The sequence below is a fragment of the Oreochromis aureus genome, linkage group 4 (genome assembly GCF_013358895.1).
Source record: "Oreochromis aureus strain Israel breed Guangdong linkage group 4, ZZ_aureus, whole genome shotgun sequence".
Lineage (NCBI taxonomy): Eukaryota > Metazoa > Chordata > Actinopteri > Cichliformes > Cichlidae > Oreochromis > Oreochromis aureus.
In genome coordinates this window covers 19,436,081-19,460,052 of record NC_052945.1, presented here as the reverse complement: position 1 = coordinate 19,460,052, position 23,972 = coordinate 19,436,081, and the positions used below count along the sequence as shown (strand labels likewise).

The window sequence follows — 23,972 nt, the reverse complement described above, 5'->3', positions numbered from 1 at the left end:
ACGGCTGTAAATATGAATGTGTTAAGTTCATTTTTTTAGCAAAGATCTTAAACAGCAATACCATTGGCCTTTTTGATGGTCTGAATCAGGGTTGGCAAACATAAGGCCCGGGGTCAATTGTAGACTTTCAACTGTCTTTTTATAATTTTTATAGCGTTTCCTACCAATAAACATCTCCTCCGTGACCATTATACATCTCCACTGTTAAATTAATTAATAAATAAATTGAAAATTTTCTGTGTATTAACAAGGCCTGTTTTGTTACAGGATAGTTACAGGATAGTCTGGCCAATGAATCACCAGAAATTTGTCTGTAAAGTCCAAAGAGTCGTGCTGACAGATTTATTTGATTCATAACATCAGAATCTCTTTAACGTGTAGAAAAACTGAGGCATTCTGTTGAAATTCCACTTTTTTATGTCTTATATTAAGTTAATGAATGTGCAGTTAGAGTCGTTAGACAAGGCCCTCGATGTACAATGAGTTTGACATCCCTGGTCTGCATTAATAAGGGTACTTATATAAGGATAGTATAAGGATACTGTATTTGAAACGGCCTACTTACTAAAAAAAGCTTTGGGCTCATTAGTTAGATTTTTAGTGGGTATTTTAGTAGCACAGTTATGACATTTATTTGAATAATAATATGTTATGAAACGGCTCCTAAACTTTAGATGAACTGTTGTCTGCACTAATTACAATTAGTCTACCAGTTGGATGTATTGAGAGTGAGCATCCAAATAGCTGTGTTTTCATTATATTTTAGGACACTGTTCACAAACCATTTCCTGCCACCCAGGGGCAATGTTGTGTCATTTTAGTCCTCCTTCCCTGCCCAAACAGTGAGGGCAGGTAGCGGTCTGGTGAGAGGTGGTGCTATTGCGCACGCGGCTCTAACCCGAAGCAAACTGTACTCAGCGTGTGCTCTCCGAACTGTTGTTATGGAGAAATTTCCAGTGAGAGGAGAGGACCCAGCAGTCTCTTCGACGTCTGCAGTAACAGTAATGGTGCGCTGTCGGGGGCTCTGAAGTCTGTGCGCGCCCGTCGGTTTTTGTTGGAGTCTTTGAGCGTGCGCTTCAGCTTGGATACAAGACAGAGGATCTGCTGCTGTTGCTTCGTTACCTGAAGTTTTACACTTTGCTGCTTCTAGCATGAACTATTTTTTTTCTTTTTCTTCTTGTTCTGATGCGCATCTGTGGCTGTTCCACTTCGTGTTTTTGTGCTGGGGCGAGCGCGCGTGTCAGCCAGATATGTTTTCTCCAAGAAGTTTAGCAGCCCTGCAGTCGCTCTCCTAAACTCCAATATTTCCATTTATTGTTATTATTGTTGTTGTTGTTGCTGTTGTTGTTATACTTTACTTGAATACTTCAGAGGCTTTAAACTGACAAAGGGAGAAATGGCCAAAGTGGGGAAACCGCGGCTTTGTGTCATGACAAAAGGGGAGAACGGGTATGGATTTCACTTGCATGGCGAGAAAGGAAAGAGCGGCCAGTTCATCCGCAAAGTGGAGGCTGGCTCCCCCGCAGAAGCGTCAGGGCTGCGTGCCGGTGACAGGGTGGTCGCAGTGAACGGAGTAAACGTGGAGAAGGAAACGCACCATCAGGCAAGTAGATGTGTGTATTATTTAACTTGTGTCTTAGCTGTCAGAGCAGGGGCTACATCAACAGGTGACACTGGCTGATACAGACATCCTGACACGGTGGCGCATAGCCTCCTCCTCCACCCGGCGTCACAGACCAGTGATCTGCAGGTTATTGAATTACAAAACATTTTCCTCCGACACTTTGCGCACGCAGGAGCACGCTTATGAAAAAATACCGCGTTTGCTTCAGATTACATTTCAGTTTACCCAGTTCAGCTCGTTTGGCTGACTAACCTGCACAGCACCTTTTGTTTGGAAACAAGGGGTGCGCTGAGCAAGAACTTTACGCAGGCTGTATTCCTTCCCTTGCAGTTTTTTTTCCCTAGTGAAAATCAATAAATCAGCAAGTCTCTAGTCAGTGGCCTAAGCTTAAATATAAACCGGTCCCTGTAAATAAGATCTTATCAAACTGTGTGCTTCTCTATTTACAAGGCCTGGCTGGTGGTCAGATAGAGTCAGCAGGCTCAGATAATTATTTTCACAAGCTCGCAGGCACACGGGGGAAGATCAGCACCAGCCTCCTCTCTGTGTGCTGTATATTAGGTTTGTTGCAGCTTGAAAGACGAAAACAAACCCGCTGACCATTGTGTTTCAAGTTCAGGGAACAAATCTGCCACCCAGGTGTTTCTAAGGAGCCTCATATTACTGCTCATATGACAATGATCTATAACAACGACAATGATAATTTGGCAGAGGCCGGTTTTGAAAACATTGCTTCCCACTATATTCCCACTACAGATGTATGGGAATAAATGATTAGAAAAACTGGTGGATCAGTTGATACAGTTGCTTTGTCAAACAGTAAGAACCAAATAAATACAAAGTTATGTTAAGAAATTCAGTTAAAGGCACACACACTCCCCAAAAAGCTAGAGCCATCACCTTTTTCAAAACGTTGCTTATACGACATTTTTCCTAAAATAAAGATGCAAATCACAGGCCTGCATGTTAAAAGGTGTATACAGCCTAATATAATGGTCAGTAATTGTATAATAAACAAGTCCATGATGGATGGATTGGGACTAATCCTTCATAGAAGTAGCATTTAATTATCTGCTGCCAAACTGTAGAGAATTTAATGTGTTCAAACCAAACGTTCGGTGTCCACCGTGTTGTTCTCTTCCTCAGGTGGTACAGAGGATTAAGGCCATGGACAACAAGACCAGGTTGCTGGTGGTTGACTCTGAGACCTATGAAAGCCTACGCAGCCTGCGCCTCACAGCAACAGAGGATATGGCTGTCCTTAGAATTGGAAATCCTTCATCCTCTTCCTCTCCAGCTGTGTCTCCTTCTCCGGCACCATCGTCAACACCATCTTCCCCCTCCAAGAAGCGGGAGAACGGCTCTGTGTCCAAGCAGCCCGTCACAGTGAGCGGCCAGGTGCAGAAGCCCACTAGGAGGTCACCGTCTAAGGCTGCAAAGAAGGTAAGGACACGCTGGATCATCACAGTCGTGTGTTTCCAGGCTTGTTAAGGTGATATCTGTCTAACAACAAAAGAATTTAAAAATTACAGAAAGAGTGTGTTTTCTTTTTTTCAGTGTGAACCAGGTCCCCAGTAAACCCACAAATAACTGTCAAGCTCCTCGAGCCAGTCATCATAGGAAATTCTTAGAGATTTGTCTGCTTGAATACACCCGAGAGTTAAAAATACGCACTTTGCATTAGAACAGATTGAAGGTAGTGACTGAGTCATCACTTTGAACAGACTCTCCTCAGCATGCTTTCACCCTAGACTTGTTTTCTTGTTGCTTTGCCAGTTTTTGATCAGATACGTAGATAACATTCAGGTTCCACAGTCTGCGTTGTTACGTGTGAATGCAATGAATGCGGATGAAGCATTCCAGATGTTGTATTAGAGGTCAAAGAGGATGTGAAAGGTCAGAGGTTAGGAATCTGGCACCAGGCAACGTAGTGACTCTGCAAAAAGAAAATCCACAGAAATCTTGAAAATAAAAAAGTTGCAATACATGAAAAATAATGACCTGCCTATATTTTGAAAGGTTGTAGATAGAGTGTTTTTACAGGACAGTTACGGGATCGCTGTCACAGTTGGTTGCCTAACCTGTAGTAAGCATTTGATACTTTTTATTTTCTCATTTTTTTGGATTCACTGCTTATTATTACTCCCCTTTGTCCTGAAAAACAGGAAGTGTTTCCGCCCGCTCTGTCTCTCATGGAACGCTCCGAGATCTGATCGGATTTGGTTTCAAATGGTCTCTATTGGGGGGAGGCCGAGGCTCAACTTCTGTTCTCTGCATTTACACAACATCTGTTTTCACTTAGGCTTGCCTTGCCAATATGTGAGCAGCACTCAGGCAGTACTTCTACCAGAGCAGTGACAGGCCCAATCAGTTAAATCTTGGATACGTGTGTTTGTGTGTGTGTGTGTCTTTTGTTCAGCTCTGGCTTTGACCTGTGGGGAGAAATCCTAGTACTTGGTTCAGGAATTGCTCAGCGGTCTCTCGTTTCTCTTTTCTGTCTTAATGAGTCTAATGAAAGAATTGAAGGAAAGCTCAGCAAGATGAGCCAAAAAAAGGCATCTGTGGTTCCGAATAAAAAAAGGAGGAAACCTGTTGATGTATCAACAGTTCACTGAAACGACTTCATTTGCTCAGGCACCGTGACAGATAATCAGCTTCTTTCTATTTTTACTGGCGCAATGAAGAGTTCCTCTGTGGCCTGATTGATCCCTGTGAGCCTGCAAAGAATCGGACTTCTCAAAGGAAGCTGTTCCCTCACACATATGCAGACTATTGGCACAGCCTGCTGATGCAGCACGTCCCCCTTGTTTGGTGTTTACAACAATGGAAGTGGAGGGGAAAAACACACAGACCACCGAAGAAACACAGAATAACCGAGACAAGAATAAACTATAAAAATACATAGTAAAATACTCCTCCCAATTCTTTGTTTTTGATTCTTGTAAAAGTTTCTTTTTGCTCATCAAACCAGGAGAGCCAGACCACTGAGCTAAGCAAATTTCCTCATAGGTTTCACTTTTTTAATAGAAGGTAGAAGAGAGAACTAGAGACAGAGCAGATAGAAGGAACCACAGCCAGTGCTAGCCTTGAGCTTTGCAAGAAGAAGTTTCAATAAGTGCTCTCTCCTCTTTGCAGTGCAAAGGAGTCACACAATGAGGGAGAAAGATGGGTTGTGCATGTACCAGTATAGCAGTGAGGGTGGTTGTGCATGTGCACAGTGTGTTTCCAGGGTCTAGCCTCCTGCTGGGGATGGTTTTTTTAAATGGATACCTGACCCCCAAGCTGTTTATGTTACTGGTGTTTTTAATTTGCACTTTCAGTTCACTTTGTGCAGATTATGTTTGTATATTCAGTGAAAATCACAAATTTCAAGCTATAGCCGGTTTTGCACACGTACATTGTTCATTTTCGAGATATTACCTGGTGAAGCTGGGTACATACCAGATTTCAGGAATAACACCATGCTAGCTTCCCAATGAAAATGCAGTGTAATGTCCAAATGAGCGCATGTATGAAAAGAGTGCCCTGGCTCCTGAACCCATGCGCTGCCCCTCACCAACAAACATAACTTCTAGTTTTCAGAACACGCCTCTGCCACAGACAGTTTCCTCCTGCTGTATGATGGGAGAAAGGGCAGATGAGGTGCAGAGCTGCATTGTGACCTAAAATAGATAGATTTACCTCTGAATCCATGAAAAAACACCTTTAAAATAACACATTAACATAAAAGGACTTGAGAAAGATCCTAATTTTATGTTTTCTTCAATACGAAAATTATCCAAAAAGAGCAGGAATTCACTTCATGTCTGTTCAATGGTGCCAGTTTTCCTAAACGTAGACAAGTATGTCTCAAAATGGGTTTCAAAGTTGGAACCTACTGCTAACTAACTCAGTGAGAGCACTGTACTTTTTATTTACAGCAACAAAAATCTCAAAATTATTGTTAGGGGATGGGAGGGGAGGTGTAGGAGGTCCCAGTGTGTCAGCTGCAAGGGGAAAATCTGGGCTGTGATCAGTTCAGTTTCAAACTATGTCCGTCAAATGCCAAACTTTTATTACAGCTTATGTTTTTTTTAATATCCCCTTGTCTGCTGAACGAATAGAAGCTTCGACAGCCACAGATCATGCAGGTCTAATAGCCTAAAATCGCTACATGCGTAAGAAACATGACATAAACTTTTTTCTGCAACAGTAATTACTTTCACATTTCCCCAATAAATATCCCCATGAGAGGGATTTGTGTGTTTGTGCATGTGTTCCCCAGGTTACATGACACTGTCTGTATTTTCCCTCTGTTTTATGGCCGCTCATCCCCCAGGTTGCTTTTTTCCTTCACATTCCTCTCATGTTTACTTCTGTCTTGATTTGTGGTACAGCAGAAGGAGTCGAGAGGTCGACGGCTGAGCGATGGATGGACTGGCTGTGTGTGTGTGTGTGTGTGTGTGTGTGTGTGTGTGTGTGTGTGTGTGTGTGTGTGTGTGTGTGTGTGTGTGTGTGTGTGTGTGTGTGTGTGTGTGTGTACATGCATTCTGCATCAATATCCTCTATATATATATGACCAAAAACAAAAAAAATAAAGAAGCAGACAGTTTTTTTGTGTTCATCAAATCTCTCCTAACATAAGTAGATCACGACACCTTTGCCTGGTAATGGCTGTTTTGTTGCCCTTTTCAGCATTAGAGAGAAGTGTCACTATCACTGAGCACCGTTCTCAGCTTTCAGCTACTTTTGCCCACTTAAAGTGAGTAACTGAATTACAGAACCACATTAAAGGCATTTTGTTTTTCTACCTCTGTGATTGAGGATCAGAAGAAATTAGCTTATTTTTGGTCTCTGAAACAATATTCGTTTCCATCTCTCCTAAAATCTTTGGCCTGTTGGCACAATAGCAGCCACTAGACTGTGTAGAGAGCCTCTAGCAGAAACAGTGACACTGCTGCCTGTGCCCTCTCCTGGGAGAGCAGAAGAAAGGCTTCAAGGACAGCAGCATCACGAATTTAGGTTAAGCTGTGTGGTCTTACCTCAGCACACACCTGAGGTGTCTGTGCTCAGTCCACGAGCTCCTCTTTCCCTCCTTTGCAGACACACACATGCAGTGAGGTGTGTTATGTGTGTGTCATTAACACTAAACCTTAAAGATGAAGCATTGGGTTTCACTTTCTCTCCAGAACCTCTTTTGAAACGAGCACACACACACAGCCATGCATGCTGACGCACACATTTACCTAGAACAGCCAGTGAAGGATATCACTTCCCAGTTCATTAGTTACACCTTGCTAGTACTGGGTTGGACTTTTGCCTTCAATGCTGCCTTTAATTCTTCATGGCACAGATTCAACAAGGTGCTGGAAACCTTCCTCTTCCTTTGTCCATATTCAGATGAGAGCGTCACACAGTTGCTGCAGAGTTGTCGGCTGTACATCCATGACAGGAATCTCTAGCTCCATCATATCAAAGGTGCTCTATTGGACTGAGATCTGGTGACAGTGAAATCATTGTCGTGTTCAAGAAACCAGATTTAGATGGTTTGAGCTTTGTAACATAGTGCATTTTTGAAGCAGCTAACAGAAGATGACTACACTGTGATCATAAAGAGTTGGTCATCAACAATATTCTGACTATGTTATTCATCCCTAAATGCACTGAAATGTGGTTGGCTGTTTAGATAATTGCATTATTAAAAAGCAGCTAGATAAATGTAAATGGTCTGTATTTGTATAGCGCTTTACACAACCAGTCATCCACCCATTCACACACTGGTGATGGCAAGCTACGTTGTAGCCACAGCCTGACAGAGGCGAGGCAGCCGGACACTGGCGCCACCGGGCCCTCTGACCACCACCAGTAGGCAACGGGTGAAGTGTCTTGCCTAAGGACAGAATGACCGAGACTGTCGAAGCCGGGGCTCGAACCGGCAACCTTCCAATTACAAGGCGAACTCCCAACTCTTGAGCCACGATCCCCCCATGTAGCTAATAAAGTGGCCAGGGACTGTATGGTTGCAGCAGCACCCTGCTACAAAGAGACAGCAGACAAGATTTGGTTGGAGGTGGGTTGCAAAACAGCTTGCAGAGAAAGCAGCATGTATGCATAGAGTAGAGCTAGCTGGTGTTTGTTGGCACTGAGATTAGGAATTAACCCGTGGTGTACTGGGATTGCATACTACTTTGTTTATTTGTTTTTTAAGTGTAATATAGAAAGTTTGGGGGGGAGGACTGCTTGCATTACCTCATCTGTGGAAACTGCTACATTTCAGAGTGGATATTGTTTCTGTTGTTCTCCACTCTCACCTTTCCCTGGCTGGAATTTTCCTCTTCTGTTCATGGTGAAGCCCCCGCCACACATAAATATATTGCGGCCTTTTGTTGGTCTTTCCAGTCCCGCTGGACTCCGGGGTGGTTTGACACCAGGCTTGTTAGGAAACACAGAGAAAGTGATTGCTCTGGTGACGGTCACAGTGACACCACTTAGAGTGGAGGAAACATACACACGGCAAAATTTGGCACAAAAAGTCTGTATGTGGAAAACAAAGAAAAGGAGGAGAGAAGTTTTACAGCTTTCCCGGTACATGATGCAACATCTGAGCTGTAACTTTAATAGTTCTGTTTGCAGGATCTCTTGATACTTACCAACATGTCCTATTCAGATACTGATCAGAATGAAACAGTGCAACAGCAGATGACTGATCCTGCTTCTAGCCCACTGAGAAGCTTGTTTTTAAATAAAAATTTAAAAGATTTGCAGATGTCTTGTAGAGATCATCTGTTCCCTGTGGAGACGCATCTGTCAAAACAGTTGCAGAGAGGAGGGGCGTGGTATGTGAGGGTATTCTGCATCTGATCGTGAAACATTTGCATGATCAAGTTTGGCATATTAAAGATTTGATGATGATGATGGTGCAAGGGCAAACATGCACATGTGCATATTTGTTCAACAGGGGGGTACATCACCCTAAATTCTGACTTCCATCAAACCATTATGACCATTGTAAAGATTCTACATTATAGTTTGAAAACCACAACAACATTGGAGGTTAAAAATCCTCTTAAACAGAACTTAAACAGACCCATGTATCCAGGCTTGGGACCGGTCGCTGGAAATACACTAAGCAGTTTTAGAAAATGCAGATTGTTGAAGTTTTTTGAGTGAAAACTATTTTGTGAGATAATTATGGACAGACATCACAATGTTTAAAAGTCAGGGCTTGAGGTCAGAGGGGTGAGGGGTGTAAAAAAAGTCTGCCATCAGTGTTCTTTGGCTGGATAAAACAGACGAAAACAGTAGAGATGCTTTTAGCAGTAATGTACATCTTTGTGTATTTAACCTTAAACAGATCCGCAAAGGCAAGAAAAACATCTGCTTTTCCTCTGTCTCTCTGCAGATGTTGTAAACCGTCACGACAAGGCAGGCTTGTCTCTCTCCTTGTTTGACATGTCGCATTTTAAATGCCCCTTTTGCTTCTTGGTCTCTGCCTCCTAAAAATGATTATTTCTGGCCGTTAGTTTAACAACAGAAAATGAGACCATGGCTCAGCTCTGACTCAGTGGGAGTCACATGTCCTATTCTCTGGTTCAGCCTCTCATTTTACCCGGGATAATAGGAAAAAGATGTTGCCTGTCAGCTCCAATGTAACAGCACACAGCAGAGGATTTGTCTGGGGGTCCTGCAGTCGCCACTTCAGCCTGTCTCATAACCTGCAGGATTTCCCTCCTCTAAGGTGTACTGTGAGGGGCAAACAGATGAGAAGTTGTTGCTCTGAGAAGGCGAGCCATTTGGGGGTGTCCGTTACTGCAAAGGGCTGCACAGAGGCAGTAGTTTGTGTGGGGTACTCTGCAGAGTTTTCTTTTAGGGCGTTTTTTTGTCTAACCTCCCTTAAACTGACGTCTTCTAAAAAGAAGAAGTTTCATGCTTATGAAGAGTTTGAAACTAATTTACTTTTTACTGTAAGTTGGCGAGAGTGAGTGACTCTTACCAACATCTGGAGCTAGTGTACGAGACCCTCCACCCCCTGCTTTGAATACCAATGTTGTTACATCAAGGGTCCTGATTCTGTGTGTGTGAGAGAGAGCGTAAACCAAATTCCTGGAGTGGGATCACGTAGGCTGTGGAAGGGTCACTAGTGGGGAACGATGGTGTGTGTAGGCTATGTATTTTGGGGAATTGCAGCACAGAAATTGAAGGTGGGTAACGCCAGAGAGACATGAACAACTGAGAGTACTGTGTTAAAAGTGTGTGGGTGGGTATGTGAGAGTGAGCACAGCTGTGTGCTTCTTGTATTATCTCTCCCTATGCAGAGCTGATAATGTATTCAAATTGTTTCCCAGTTAAACCAGTGGATGTTGACCTGAACACTTCGCCAGATGGACAGTTCAAGTGATGTAGAGTTACCTAAAATGAATTAGATACAAAAATGTCTGGTTATGCATCTTATATAGTAGATGCTCTTATGTAAATTTGTCACCTAGGAAACCTTAAAAGGCGTGCTGACACTGCTCTTTATTGTTAAGAACCCTTTGAATCAAAAGAAGATTGTTATTGTTGTTCGCAGTTATGTACATTTGGCAGTATGACTGCTTCTCCATACACAAAAGTGGAAAGCATATGCATGTGGTTCTCTGGTACAGAAAAGCGCAGGCATAGCGGACAGCAGACTTGACACTGATTAACTTAAACAAAGCAGGAAAAGCCTGGAAACGGGGACCTGGACTGGAGATGGGTTGCATGGTGGCTTGCAGCAACTATAGAGAGGCTGAAGCAACTTAGATTTATATGGGGTTTTCCAGTTGGATACATAAATAATGTTCAGCTGAGGTTAACTGGAACTGAGATCAGCTGGTATAAGCTAATCCAGGAGGACATGCCGGTTGAACTTTACGGGCTTTTCTCTGGTTTTTTGGCATTTTTATGTCTAAATCTGATGTTATTAGTGCAGTGCTGGTGTAGTGAAGTCCTACTTTAAACAAAGGGTTGTATTGCAAAACATCTAGATTACTGAAATAGCCTTTTTACTTGTCCATTGACTTGTTAGGTCCCCCTGTGACCTTTTAATACCATATGCACATACCAGTACCTTTAGATCCTTGGGCAGAGGGATTTTGTCTGGCTAAAAACTGAAGGGGGCAGAGCGTTTGGTCTCTGGCCTTCATGGCTAATAAAGTTAGTGATTTAAATCTTGTGTGCTTTTTCTTCTTTTTTTTTCATTGGTTTTAGTTTATTTTAGAACAATATTTGAAACCACTTCATGGTCTGATTTCAGCACTATATTAAGGTCGCTGTGAGCTCTTGATCCAGTATGTGGCTAACTGAACTTCAGATCCTGCAGCAAATCTCTGCTTGTTGTCCCTTTTATACAAGCTTAAATCTGTCCAACATCTGTTTTTCCTCCTCAGCAACTTCCTTGAAGTCACCACTAAAACAAATATTGTTTATATAAAGTATCTGCATTAACTGATTCCCATGTGTTTTTTAATATATTGTGCCTTTTCTCTGTGGAGCACTTTGTAACTCTTTTTAATGGCTTAACAAATTACCAAAGCCATACGTAGATGGATTATGAAAGAACTGAACTCTTGCTGTCTAAAAGTCATATCTGTGGCAATTAAGATGCTTGACCCAAATCCTCAGCTTTATTTATAGATTGGACTACTTTTGTGTAGCCCTTACTGGCCTGAATGTTAAAAACAGACCTGTGATCCAATGCCATCTTTGAATCATCGGGGACTAGCATCCAAAAGCTTTTCCTGAAACCATTAACTCTGATATTTAATTTGCGATTTTGGGTTCTCTCACAGATAAATCTTTTCTGTTTGGGTAATGAACGCTCTGTTCTGCTTCTCTGTCTCAGTTTTCTTAATGTCATCTTTTAAATGTCAGTTGTTGGATGTGGGAATATACAGTAGGTCGGCCGCAGCCAGGGTGAGGATCGAACAGTGCGCTGCCCACGCAAAAGTGCTGGCAAAAAAATATGAGAGAAAGAGACAGAAACACTGTAACATACAGAGGACTCAAAAAGCAGGCAGCAAGAAATGATTCTGCTGAGTGAGAAGTCCTTGAAAGTAGTGAAGAGAGCTTTTTGTTTGATGCAGACTTGCTGTCACATCTCTGCTGCTTCCCTGATACACTCCTGTATATCTGCTACACTCACAGCTGCAAGCCAGCATATATTCCCATACATCGTTCCTCACAGAGGTCACACACACACACTTTGAAAAACACATCTGACGTCCCACTGGCCTTGCTCTGTTTTACTCAGCTTACACATCTCAGACCTGTTTAATTGAAGCCATCTTTTGCTCTGTCTGTGGGAGTCAAGTAATGGGAGAGAGGTTTTGCTTCCTTATGGATCAACTGGGAATTCTAAGGATGCTTGAGTAGTGACAAACAAGAGGAGGAGGCTTGACCTCACCTGCATGTGAGGTGAGGTTAAGCCTGTGATTGTGTTGGTCAACAGTGAGACGGGAACGTTTGTGGCAGAACACCAAAGGAAAACTCTGCTCACTTAATATTCACTCATCAGCCACTTTATTAGGTACGTTTTGCTAGTTCTGGGTTGAACCTTCTTTTAGAGTTCAGAGTTGCTGTAATTCTGTGCAGCACAGATTCAACAAGGTTTGGAAACATTCCTCAGAGATTTTGGATATGATAGCATCACTCAGTTGCTGCAGAATTGTTGGCTGCACATCCATGATGGGAATCTCCTGTTTTACTACAACTCGAAGGTGATCTGTAGGACTGAGATCTGGTGACTGTGGAGGCCATTTGAGTACAGTGAACTCAGTGGCATGTTCAGGATGGCCTGTTATCCTGATGGAAACAGCCATCATAACATGGCTACACTGTGGTCATAAAGGGATAGACATGGTCAGCAACAATACTCCAGTTGGTATTAACTCTTGGTACCCACATTATTATACCACCACCCCAAACAGATGATGCAAGGCAAGATGGATCCATGCTTTATGTTAATATCAGAATATCACAGCAGAAATTGAGATTCATCAGACCAAGCAATGTTTTTTCCAATCGTCTATTGTCCCATTTTGGTGAGCCTATGTGAACTGTATCCTCTGTTTCCTGTTCTTAGCTGACAGGAGTGGCATCCGGTGTGGTCTTCTGCTACTCAACCCCATCTGCTTCAATGCGTTGTGTGTTCTCTGTAAACCCCAGAGATGGTTGTGCGGAAAAATCCCAGTAAGTCAGCAGTTTCTGAAATACCCAGACTAGCCCATCTCATACCAACAACCACGCCATGTTCAAAGTCTGTGTTGAGGCATCCGACACGGAGCATGCTTGTATCTCCATGATGTGACGTACTGTTGTAATACATGCACATATATAGGTCTGTAACTTGTAGAACTTCTTTCTATTTTTGGATAACTGATAATTATCCAAAACCTGGTCAAATGTTTTGTTTTGTTTAAAAATCAAATACACATAAAATGCTCAATTAAATCACAAATTCAATTTCAAAGAATTTTTGTAACTTTTTGGCTTGAAAATGCCTTAAACTGATAAACATTCTGACTATTTTGCAATCAGTAGATAAACTACTTGTTTAAGCTCTACTCATTCAAACAGTTTCTTGGACACTGTGAAAAACACACGCAAAACCACAACCGTCGCCTCCGAGAGTTGAGAGATATCTGCCACGCACTGATAACAGGGGTGTGGACACACTCATCCGAACGTTACATCACCGACGGCCGTCCCATCACACAGCAAAAACACAAAATGGAGAGGAAGTTTTACATGAATTCGAAGGTGGGAAAACAACCAGAGGGTAGAGAAAATAACTGCCCCAACCTTTAAAACATCGCTGCCTCTTTCTAACACATACATCATCACATTACCATTAAATGCGTCAGTGTTGGCCCATAATTGGAAATGACATTTAAATGTATGTAGAATCAAGCTTTTTGTTTTTCTGCCAGTTTCTTCATGCTGGATACTTTAAAGTACTAGTGAAAGGGTTAAAGGGTTGAGCAGAAAGCTGACATAAGTTATCATGGCATGGAGGGTGAAATGCCAAACAAACAGGAGATTAAGGAAGAATGAGGTGAAGAAAGATAGTGAGAGATAGCGAAACTCTGTAAGGGGGGCTTAAACCACCTGTTGTGCTTTCTGGCTTTGCATAGTTTCACTAACCTCATGCATGACTGTGAAAATGAAACAACGACAGATCACTGTTAGGATACAGGACGCCGAAATCACTGAGGCAAAGAGTCTGCTCTCTGGAAAATCATTTTGGACGGTCAGTGTGTTTGATGTTTTTCCTTCTGTAGTGAAATCGGTCCGTGAAAATCCCATCAGCTGCATACAGCGGGCTCTCATGGAAGATTTGCTCTGCAGGTCACATTTGTTTCCAATGAAATCACAACATCAGGAAACACGGCCGGCCCATCACGTACAGTGCTGTGCAAAAGTCTTGAGCCACCACTCATTTTGCTATATTTTCCTGAGGAAATGGGAAATAGGTGCAGTGATTTATTGAAACATGCAAACATACTTGGAAATACAACATATGAGGCAAAAATAGAGTCTGTACAATTCTAACAAGCTTGAAAGTCAATATTTGGTGTGAATACTTTTATTCTTCAGCACAGCCTTTGTGCATTTTAGATTTGGATTCATGACTCCATCAGACCTGTTGCCACTAATTTTCAGTCCAGCTCTTGTGTAATTTGACATACTTCAGCTTTCTCTCCCTGTTTCCCTTCCTTAAAAATGGTTTCTTGACAGCCACCTTTCCACTGAGACAGTTTCTGATGAGGCATCGGTGAACAACAGATGCATCAACTGAAGGCCGAGATTTTGTCCTATTTTTAAAGAACATGACTTCCAGATACTGTTCATCTGCTGTAGGTAGCTTTTTAAGCGTGCCACTTGTTCTTTTGTCCAGTTTCCTTAAGCACACACTGGACGCTGTGCGGAGATATGCAGCAAATAAAATACTATTTTATGCCTGTCAAAAGATAAATTGCCATCAATTTGATCTGATTTAGATCTGCATTACAAAAAAATAATATGTAACAGTCTGATATAATATATAATATAATACTCCTATTTTTTCTGTAGCTTTCTAAAACTCTGTAAGTTTGTCAGAGAACAGTATTTCTTGTCAAATGTTTTGGTAGTTTGCCTTTTTTCCAGCCTGAAATGACATTTGAGGGTTGTATAATTGCCTCTGCCTCAAAGCTATTTATGTGCTTATTAAGAAGAGTCAAGCTGAGTGCCTTCATATCCATCATGCTCTCATCTGAGCATGGTGACAGCAAAGGCCCTGAGCTACAACATTACTGCACAATATGTTAGCACTCACAGGAGTTTTGCAGCTAATTACAGCTTCAGTCTGACAGTTGAACTGCAGGCATCTTCAGCAGGTGTTAAATGACAACACATATCAGCATCCATGCTTGCTTAATCACTTATTTAGGTCAGCATGACAAGAAAAATTACAGGAAGCTCATATGTAAGTGTTTTTTCTGCATTACGGTGTAATTCCAGGCTAATAAATGCTCATTTTTATTCATCTGTTGTACTCATAGCTTGAATTCTAGGGAGTGAATACATTTTTTATGGAAAAAGTAATAAATCTCTGCGGTACATATTTAAAGATTGTTAAATGAAGGCACTACTGTAACCTCACAGGCCCTACAGATACTTAGAAGGAGCTGTTACCAGTGGAAACCAGACACAATCACAGAGTCTCAGTCAGATGATGGAAGTCATGTGCGGGTGGATGCGAGTTCATGAATTTCAAATGGTCATTTAGAGCCCGAATTCATTTGTGCTAATGACTTAAATTTGACATGAAATTCTGACTGTGCAGCCATGTGACAGCAGGCATGTTGAGTCATCAGCTGTGGCTTTTGAAAAATATAACTCGTGATTTTGTTTAGCATGTATGCTGTTGTTGTCCCTGAAATGAAGTTCTTTTTAAAAATAGCTTGTTGCTTTCTTTCTGAGGAGCTCGAGACCACTCTCATGCTAGTAAATGTGGAACCAGCAGCCAGCCAGCATAGTTTAACATTGTTAGAACAGCAATAGCTTTAACATCGCTCTGGGTTCTTGGCTAGCTTAGCATGTTATCTAAATTAGGATTAGCTTGCCGTCCGTGCAGGTGAATGCAAAGAGCTGAAGTTGAGTTAGCAGCATAATGCAGCTGTTTATGTTCTGGATGCAGTTTCCACTTTAGCATCGCGCTGTCGTCCTTTTGTGCAATAAAAATAAAAGTTATGTCCATATCCACTCTGCAGACCAGCCACTATCGTCCTCCTGCAACACAGGAACTGAAATCAACTGCATATGTAGTGCAAGTGCAAGTAGAACTAGTAGGTGGGATTGATAGTAAAGCAGACTGACAATTCCAAGGAATTGGACTGCTGGGAACCAGTTCTATACAGGAACTACAAGGTTCTCGGTTCCCATCCCTACTCCAGGTTAGTTGTGAGAGATATCAAAATGTCACAGTCAGAGAGAATGTTGTTTCCAAATCTAAAACGGTTGGTCAGACCTTTATTATTGTTGTTATTATTATTATTCCGACTGCTCTCCTTAGGGCTCGCCACAGTGGATCGGCCTCCATCTCACCCTATCAATAGCATCCTTCTCCATCACACCAGCTCTCTGCATGTCCTCTTTCCTGGCAGCTCCATATTCAACATCCTTTGTCTAACATATCCTCCTCTGCACATGCCCAGACCATTGCAGTCTTGCCTGTCTGTCTTTGCCTCCAAAGCCCTCAGCCTGAGCTGTCCCTCTGATGTACTCACTTCATGCCAACCTTGCCCTGCCAAAGGGTAACAAAGCCTGCCTACCATCACCACTAATTAACATGTTAACTTGTCTTTGTCTTTCTTGGCCAGCAGACAGACAACGAGGGGAAATTATTAATTTCTCAAAGCCAAGAAATAACACAGAGCATAACCTCCGGAACAATAGGAAAAGAAAGTTTTTTTAAGCCCAATTATTGGACACGGTGACAATAAATAATATAAAGTGTGTCCTTTTCCGAGCTTTAGTTTGGTGGTATGCAGACTTACTGGCTTTCCTCATATCTAGTGTTCTGATAAGAGGGTGTTATTAATCTTCCCACTGTATTCTCAGGATGGTTTAAACAATTGGTGTTAAAAAAATTTAAACTTTTAGTATTCAGCTCCCCAAAATTCTTCCAAAGAGTCCAAGCAGTCACAGATGATAAAGCCTGTGGAAAACTTCATCTATGACTGATGCAGTTTTTCCAGGTTACAATTTTCCAATCTAATCACGCTGCTCGGGAGTCATGAGTTATGTCCCCGGGAAACACTTAAAGAGCAGGTGCTGCACGTATTACTCACCTACACACACACACACACACACACACACACACACATACATGCAGTGAAGCCGAGCAAAGGACTTTGTAAACAGATCTAAGCAGCTCTGTCCTGGTAAAGCAGCACTGGACACACAAACCAAACACTCGCACTGCTGTTACACAATAACAACACCAAAACCAGCAGGAAAACCCGTCAGCTATTGAAATCTCTGGTCAGTTTTCACTATCTTATATTTTCTCTTCTCTCTCTGTCTCTAGCTCTGGCTTTCTCCCTGCCCTCGACGTCCCTCTTTGACCAGTGCTCTCTTCTATTGCTTATTTTTCTAACCCACTTTCCTCCAGTTTCATTTTTACAAGCCACAAACCCTGCCTCTGCTTCCCTTCAGTTGGCTCTCAATTCCCTTTTCTCTCATTCCCCTCCTCACTCCTGTCTTTCTCGCCCACTGTAAACTGGCCCGAGTTGCTCTTTCCCTCTGTGCTTGAGCAACACTTGAAGCAGCTGCACGTAGGGCACACACAAACATATATATACACACACACAATTTGAAGGCAGAGTCGTTGTGGTCTGCAAGTCTGAGATGCAGCAATTTTCTTAATTTGGTAAAGTCCCATTAAACTATCCTCAGATGGGTTTTCTGAAGATTTCAAGTCTTTTCTTTACACGCTTTCAGATGTGAAGCTGTGTTTTCACAATATATATATATACATGTTAATATATTAGATTCTATACCTGTGTGTCCACATTAGTTAATCTTGTGTCTAGTCCTGTGAGGTTACCAACATCTTACTGAGGCACCCTGATTGATGAAACTGGCTCCACTAGTTCCTCTGCCATCTCCATGGCCCTGTTCGTCAACCATGCCATCAGCAGAAGTCCCATGTGCTGCTGTTTGCATGTAATGTTGTGGAACATTATTTTAAATTAGATTCAGATCAACCCTGGCTTCAGTGTCCACGCGAGGGGATTTCAGTCAGCGATGATGTCATTTATTTATTAACCCGTGTAACTAAGCGTGTAAATCATGATTCGGTTTAATGAAGAAGAGCTCAACGACACATGTAGCGTCAACAAGACTGTAACACGTGGTATAAAACAGGCAGGTTTTGGTGTCGGGCACAAAGGTCAGAGTAAAAGCCAATCCTCAGCTAAATGGCCATTCACTAACCTCTTTTCCACTAATGCAGTTCATTAAAGAAAACTTTATCTGCCCCAGCAGGGCCGCAGGCATTATGCCATGTCACGGTACAAACAATGCAATTAATTACTGCTGCAGTTAAACAGAACAGGGTTATCAGGAACTCTGGGGCTTTTCCTACTGTCTCAAGTAAACATGTCTGCAGGCCTATTAAAACAAGGACAGGATCAAGATGAACAATAAATAGTTAAATGCTCAGTGGCACACAAAGAGCCACTGAATGTCCTTAATCATTGTGGCTATTATCTAGTAAAGTGAACAAACAAAGGCAGGCATTTCTTTCCACGGCTCTAACGGGTGTCAAATTCTTTGCATGATTGATGTCTCCAAAGCACCCATGATAAAAATCTTTCCACGCTAAAAAAAAAAAAAAAAAAAAAAGTGAGGCTCCTCCCCAGATGATGAAGGACAAGCATGCATGGAAACAAGAGCAGCAGCTTCTTGTGTTTTGCTGTACAGGTTGCTGATTATACTAGTGTATTTTTTATGTAATCACTTAGATTCTTACTGTATCAAAACATGCAAATGTTTTCTTTTTTTAGTGGTCAGCTGCTACAAGATTACAGCAGAGGTGTTTTCTTGTGTTTTGAACACTTATCATAATTTCTGCGTTGCATGCCCAGCTGGAAAACAGACTGTCGACTCCAGTGAAAATGTTTCCAAGCTGAGGAGTAACAATAACAAACTGGGATACAGTTTTTTAGGTCATGAAAGAACTCTGGTCGGGTTATGGAAAGTCATAAAATAAATTATACCAAGGCCATGGAAAAGAAAAAAAAACTGCACATTTAGTTTAGTTCCAGATTGTATTTTTTGTCGGAATGTCACTTTTTTCCATAAACTTGTTCTAAAGTTATATTTTATTTGAACCATTACTGACATTTGATAGATGCACAAGTGCAGTCATGAAAAATAAACGTTTTCACGGGATTCTGTGCAGTCCTGTAAAACCTTGTAGAACCACTTTCAGCAGCAATAACTTGAAGTCATTGTTTTGTGTATTACTTTTATCAGTCTCTCACATCATTGTGGAGGAATTTTGGCCCACTCTTTGATTCAGTGCTGCTTCAGTTCACTTCAGTTTGCAGGTATTGTTTATTCACAGTTGTCTTTAGATCCTGCAACCAAATTTCAGTCAGGTTGAGGTCTGATCTTTGACTGGGCCATGCAACACCTTGATTCTTTTCTTTTTCTGCCATTCTGCTGTAGATCTGCTGCTGTGCTTGGGCTCGTTGTCCTGGTGTATGACCGAAGATTGGCCGAGTTGTAGTTGGCTGATTTCACTCTACAATGCTTTGGCACACAGAGGAGTTCATAGTTTAATCAGTGACTCAAAGTTACCCAGGTCGTCTGGCTGCAAAACAAGCCCAAATCATCACACCGCCACCACCAAGTTGACAGTTGGCATTAGGTGTTTGTGCTGATATGCTGTGTTTGGTTTTCACCAAACATGGCAGTGTGCATTACAGTCAAATATCTCCACTTTGGTATGCTCTGTCCAAACGACGTTGTTTCAGAGTTCTTGTGGTTTGTTCAGATGCAGCTTTGCAAAGCTAAGCCATGCTGCCGTGTTTTTTTGAGAGTGAACAAGAATTTGCCTGCCAGCCTTCCCAAACAAGTTGTACTTGTTCATTATTTTTCTATCTTTTTTAACTGTTATAAACTTTAACATGTAACATACTAGTCGAGGTCAGTAGAGTCTTAGATATAGCTTCTTTTTTTGCAGTTTCTCTGAGCATTGCACAGTTTCACCTTGGGGTGAATTTGTTGGGATGTTGTTAGAGTGAATTGTTAAATGTTTGTCATTTTTATGCTTACCATCCATTTCTAACCCTTCATGACTGAGAACCTTCACAGACACATCCATTTCTACATTGTTTAACTGTAGGATGAAAGGAATTCCACTGTCCTTCCCCCCTGGTTGGGGGGGCTGTAATGTTTTATTGCAGATACATCCTATCTGGAAGATCTGCTTCTTTTGATGTAAGCTTCCTGCGTTTACGACCCTTTGGTCAGCAGGAGGTCTCACACACACACACACACACACACACACATTCCTACTTACATATAAAAGTTCACACATATACATACAATGCCTTAGAACCATGTGCTGTGTTTTGTGTGAACTGTCTCTCAATAAAAGGCAGCGAGAGGAGGCCATCGTTGGGGTCATTCGTGATGAGCTAAGATACCAACGAGGCCTCCCTTGCGCAAGTAATCGATCGAACACTGTTGCCTTGTTTTTCTTTCATGGGAATAAGTCCTGGATACAGCGGGGTCTGAGCTAAGACCCAACAGATGTCCACGCCTAAGAAGATTGTGCCATCATATTAACACACACCTGAATCCTCCAGACCTGCAAACTGCAAAACCTGTGCTTTAAAAGAGGTGCTCGCATTTGCTGATGATCAGTTAATCAAGTTCATTTGATTAGCAGTACCTGACTGTGCAGTTAGTTTCTAACAGGTTTGCACAGATTCCTGTGGAAAGTTTCTTTTCCAAATGACTGCAATTGTAATGTCTTTGATCAGTAGACACCCTATTTATCAACAATAGTGGGTGTGCTTGTTGTACAAACATGATAAGCTGAATATGGTTATTGTTTAATTTCATGACACTTGTCATATTTCAGAGCTTCCCACATCTGTCTTAGCAATACAAATTCAGCATGAAAGACCACATTCTTTTGTCTCACGGTTCAAAGGGCTGACTGACTTATAAAGAGGCTATTACGTTTACAATAATCTCTACGGAAGCCAGTTGATGCACAACACAGGGGATCTAAAGTTTCTTTGTAGGAAATCTAGGGCAGGTATAACAGTACACACACGTAGGCATGACCCAAACACACACTCCAACAGCGAGCTGGTGATCCCTGGCTGTGAAAGGGTTAACAACCGGTCATGATCCATCCATCGCAGCAGGCCGCTGCTCAATTATTCAACAAGCTGCGATCTAGTTTCATCACCTGCCAATGCCACTTTCAGTAGTCACTGCAAGGAGGAAAATATGGAGAAGCATCTGTGCGCATAAACCAATTAAACATGTAAACTGGTTAAACTGGTGTGTCTTCTTTCTTACTCTGCCAAACTTCAAACTGCTCCCATTAAAGTGCACACTGTTTTGGAGATCAGTGATAACGTTTTGCAATATAACCTGTATTGTGAAAGCCAATATATGTAATAATATTGTAGCATTGTTCAGGCTGGCCATAAAGTCAAGCTCATGCACAATCCGGACAGACTAGTTGCTTTCATTGCAAGCCCACATGAGCTGATAGTTCATCTGATATCCTTCCATGCATCTCTCTGGCAAATCGCATATCTTGCGTGATATTTAAGCTGCTTTAACCTGCACACAGTTACTTGTGAACCTGCAAGCTGCTTTGCAACCCACCTCCACCCCAGCTTCACCTTTCCGGCTGTATCAGTGTCGGTGTCTGTTATCACTGATGCATCCTCTGTTCTGTGTTGGGTCTTGCAGCTGTTCTCACCAGCTACGGCTTTCCACATATACATATGAAATGGTGAGAAGACCCCAGAACACAGCTTAGTGCGGCCTTTTTTTGGTTAATTTTGTCTTGACTTCATTCATTTTCTGGGGACAAAGAAAAATATCTACTTTCAGGTAAAAAGGTGCCCTCAGTCTATCGCCAAGGTTAAAAAATACAAATCCTCCTTATGTAAAAATGGCAATTCACTGCAAGGAGCTGAGGCCAGGCAGGCAGCAAGAATCCAGGAAGTTACCAGTTACTCAGCGTTTCTCTCTGATTTCTCAGATCTTCCACTGATTTAGTGCTCTGATGTTGGACTCGTCTCTGTGCTTGTCCTGCTAGACCTCAGTGCTGTGTTCAATACTGTCGACCACAATAGTTTATTACAGCGATTCAAGTACGTCATAAGAATTAAAGCAACTGCACTGCAGTGGTTTGAATCATATCTATCTAACAAGCTCTAATTTGTTCATGTAAATGAGGAGTCCTTACACACACAGGTTAATTACGGAGTTCCACAGGGTTCTATGCTAGGACCAGTTTAATCTACATTATCATGCTTCCCCTAGGCAGTATCATTAGAAGGCATAGCATACATTTTTATTGCTATGCAGATGATACACAACTAGGTCTGTCAAGGAAGCCAGAAGACACACACCAAATAGTTAAACTGCAGGAATGTCTTAAAGACATGAAGTGGCAGTTTTCTAGCCTGAGGACAAATGGGCTAGATGTCATGGGAGAGCTATGAATCAAACCATCAACCCTGCCAAGTCATGGACAACCATCCTACGTTACCTTGCACATGCATTAAGTAAAATCTGCAATAAAATGAGCAGATTTTAGGTTAAAGTCAGCAAGTGTTTTTAATTAGACTTGACAAGTGTTTTTGTATATGCAGTTTATATGTCACTATCCATTTTGAGCTACCAAGACGGCTCCCAAGTGACACAATTTGCCCAGAAGGACAAACTGAGCTACCGATGGCTAATGAATCTGTTCACCAGTGAATAAATCTATTGTACAAAATTTGGAACTTACTGGGCAAAAGTTGCCGATGGAAAAAATAAGCATAAGATTATAAAGTGAACCAGCTCTGGCATGTCATCTCATACAGTAAACAAAAGAAAGTTCAGCCCTCAAACTTTTAGTGCAATCAAAATAAACCCAATTGCAGAATTAAAGAAATGACTTGGGTATTCACCCACACATGCATCTACTGAGACCGGCCACAACAAAATTTCATTGTGGCTAGAAACTAATGCAATCCTTTGGAGGGCACTCGTCCCTTTGACAGCAAATCGTCTCAGGAAGTCACAGTCAGGATGCTCGGGTGTGTTTGTATGTCATGGTTAATGTACAGTAGTAAGAGTGGAATATTCCATATTCCATATTCCTTATAGAAAAGCAGCCTAATCATAACTTGTAGTTACATGGTCTCTCTGCTTTTTTCCAGCATTTCCTATCGCCTCTCCTCCCATGTGGCATTCTATTTTGAAAAACAAAATGTCCAATGCTGATAACCTTCCTGATGACAAGCTCGTTTGCTGACAAAAATAAGAACATTACATCTCATTTTTCTCTCTCTCATCAAAATATTTTCTCCAAAAACCATCAAGTTTTCAGCACCCACAGTTCAAACAAACACAGTGGCTACATTTCATTTGTTTGCCTGCGCTTTTGGCAAGGTTGTGTGGTAACTTAAAGCCCTCCGAGCCTTTTGGCTGTCACCCTTCAAATCTTTCAAATCAGCGCCTCCGTCCTTTACAATTTCCTCTTGCCCAAATTAATCTTCCTCGATGTGGAGCAGAGCACACACACATACATGTGAGTGATGCAGGCCTGCAGCTAACCTATGCTCGTAGTTTTATGCAGAAGAAACCCACAGCGCCAAAATAAAGTGTCCTGAATGCACACTACGCTGAGGACACGGAGTTCAAGAGATGGCACAGACCCCAGGGGGTGATTAGTGGGGTGCAGACAGGCACTGGGAGGCGGTTGGAGGTTAGATTGGCAGGCGCTTACGTCTCCCCCGACGTAATAACTCCCAGCTGTGCTCCTCTCGGTGTTTATGTTAGAGGACTTCCACTGCAGACCTCGCCATCGTGTCTTACTGGAAACTTCTGTCATCATGATTTCTCTTAGCACTCTGTGTTTATCTATTAGCTCTGCATATTCTTAAGTTCCCTGTCTCTTTTTTTTTCTTGAACTTTCTTTCCCAACCCTCTCACTGCATCTAATTTTCTATTCCTCCCACACATGCACGCTCACTCATTCACTTCTCTCCCTCCCTTCCTCCTCTCCTCCGTTCTGTCATTTTCTTGTTAATTCCCTTTGCCTACA

The 23,972-nt window shown here is 42.0% G+C and overlaps 1 protein-coding gene across 2 annotated transcripts in view; it reads left to right on the top strand.

The window, feature by feature from the left end:
* Nucleotides 1–873: 873 nt before the first annotated feature.
* LOC116315650 (Na(+)/H(+) exchange regulatory cofactor NHE-RF2) overlaps nt 874–23,972 on the top strand; it is a 37,516-nt gene continuing 14,417 nt past the window's right edge. Inside the window, exons 1-2 of one of the 2 annotated variants that reach the window (XM_031733998.2) lie at nt 874–1,603; nt 2,771–3,067. In XM_031733998.2, coding sequence (XP_031589858.1) covers nt 1,397–1,603; nt 2,771–3,067 — 504 coding nt within the window. In that variant the 5' untranslated portion in view covers nt 874–1,396. The remainder of the gene's footprint in view (nt 1,604–2,770; nt 3,068–23,972) is intronic. The other variant, XM_031733999.2, reaches the window with a different exon arrangement.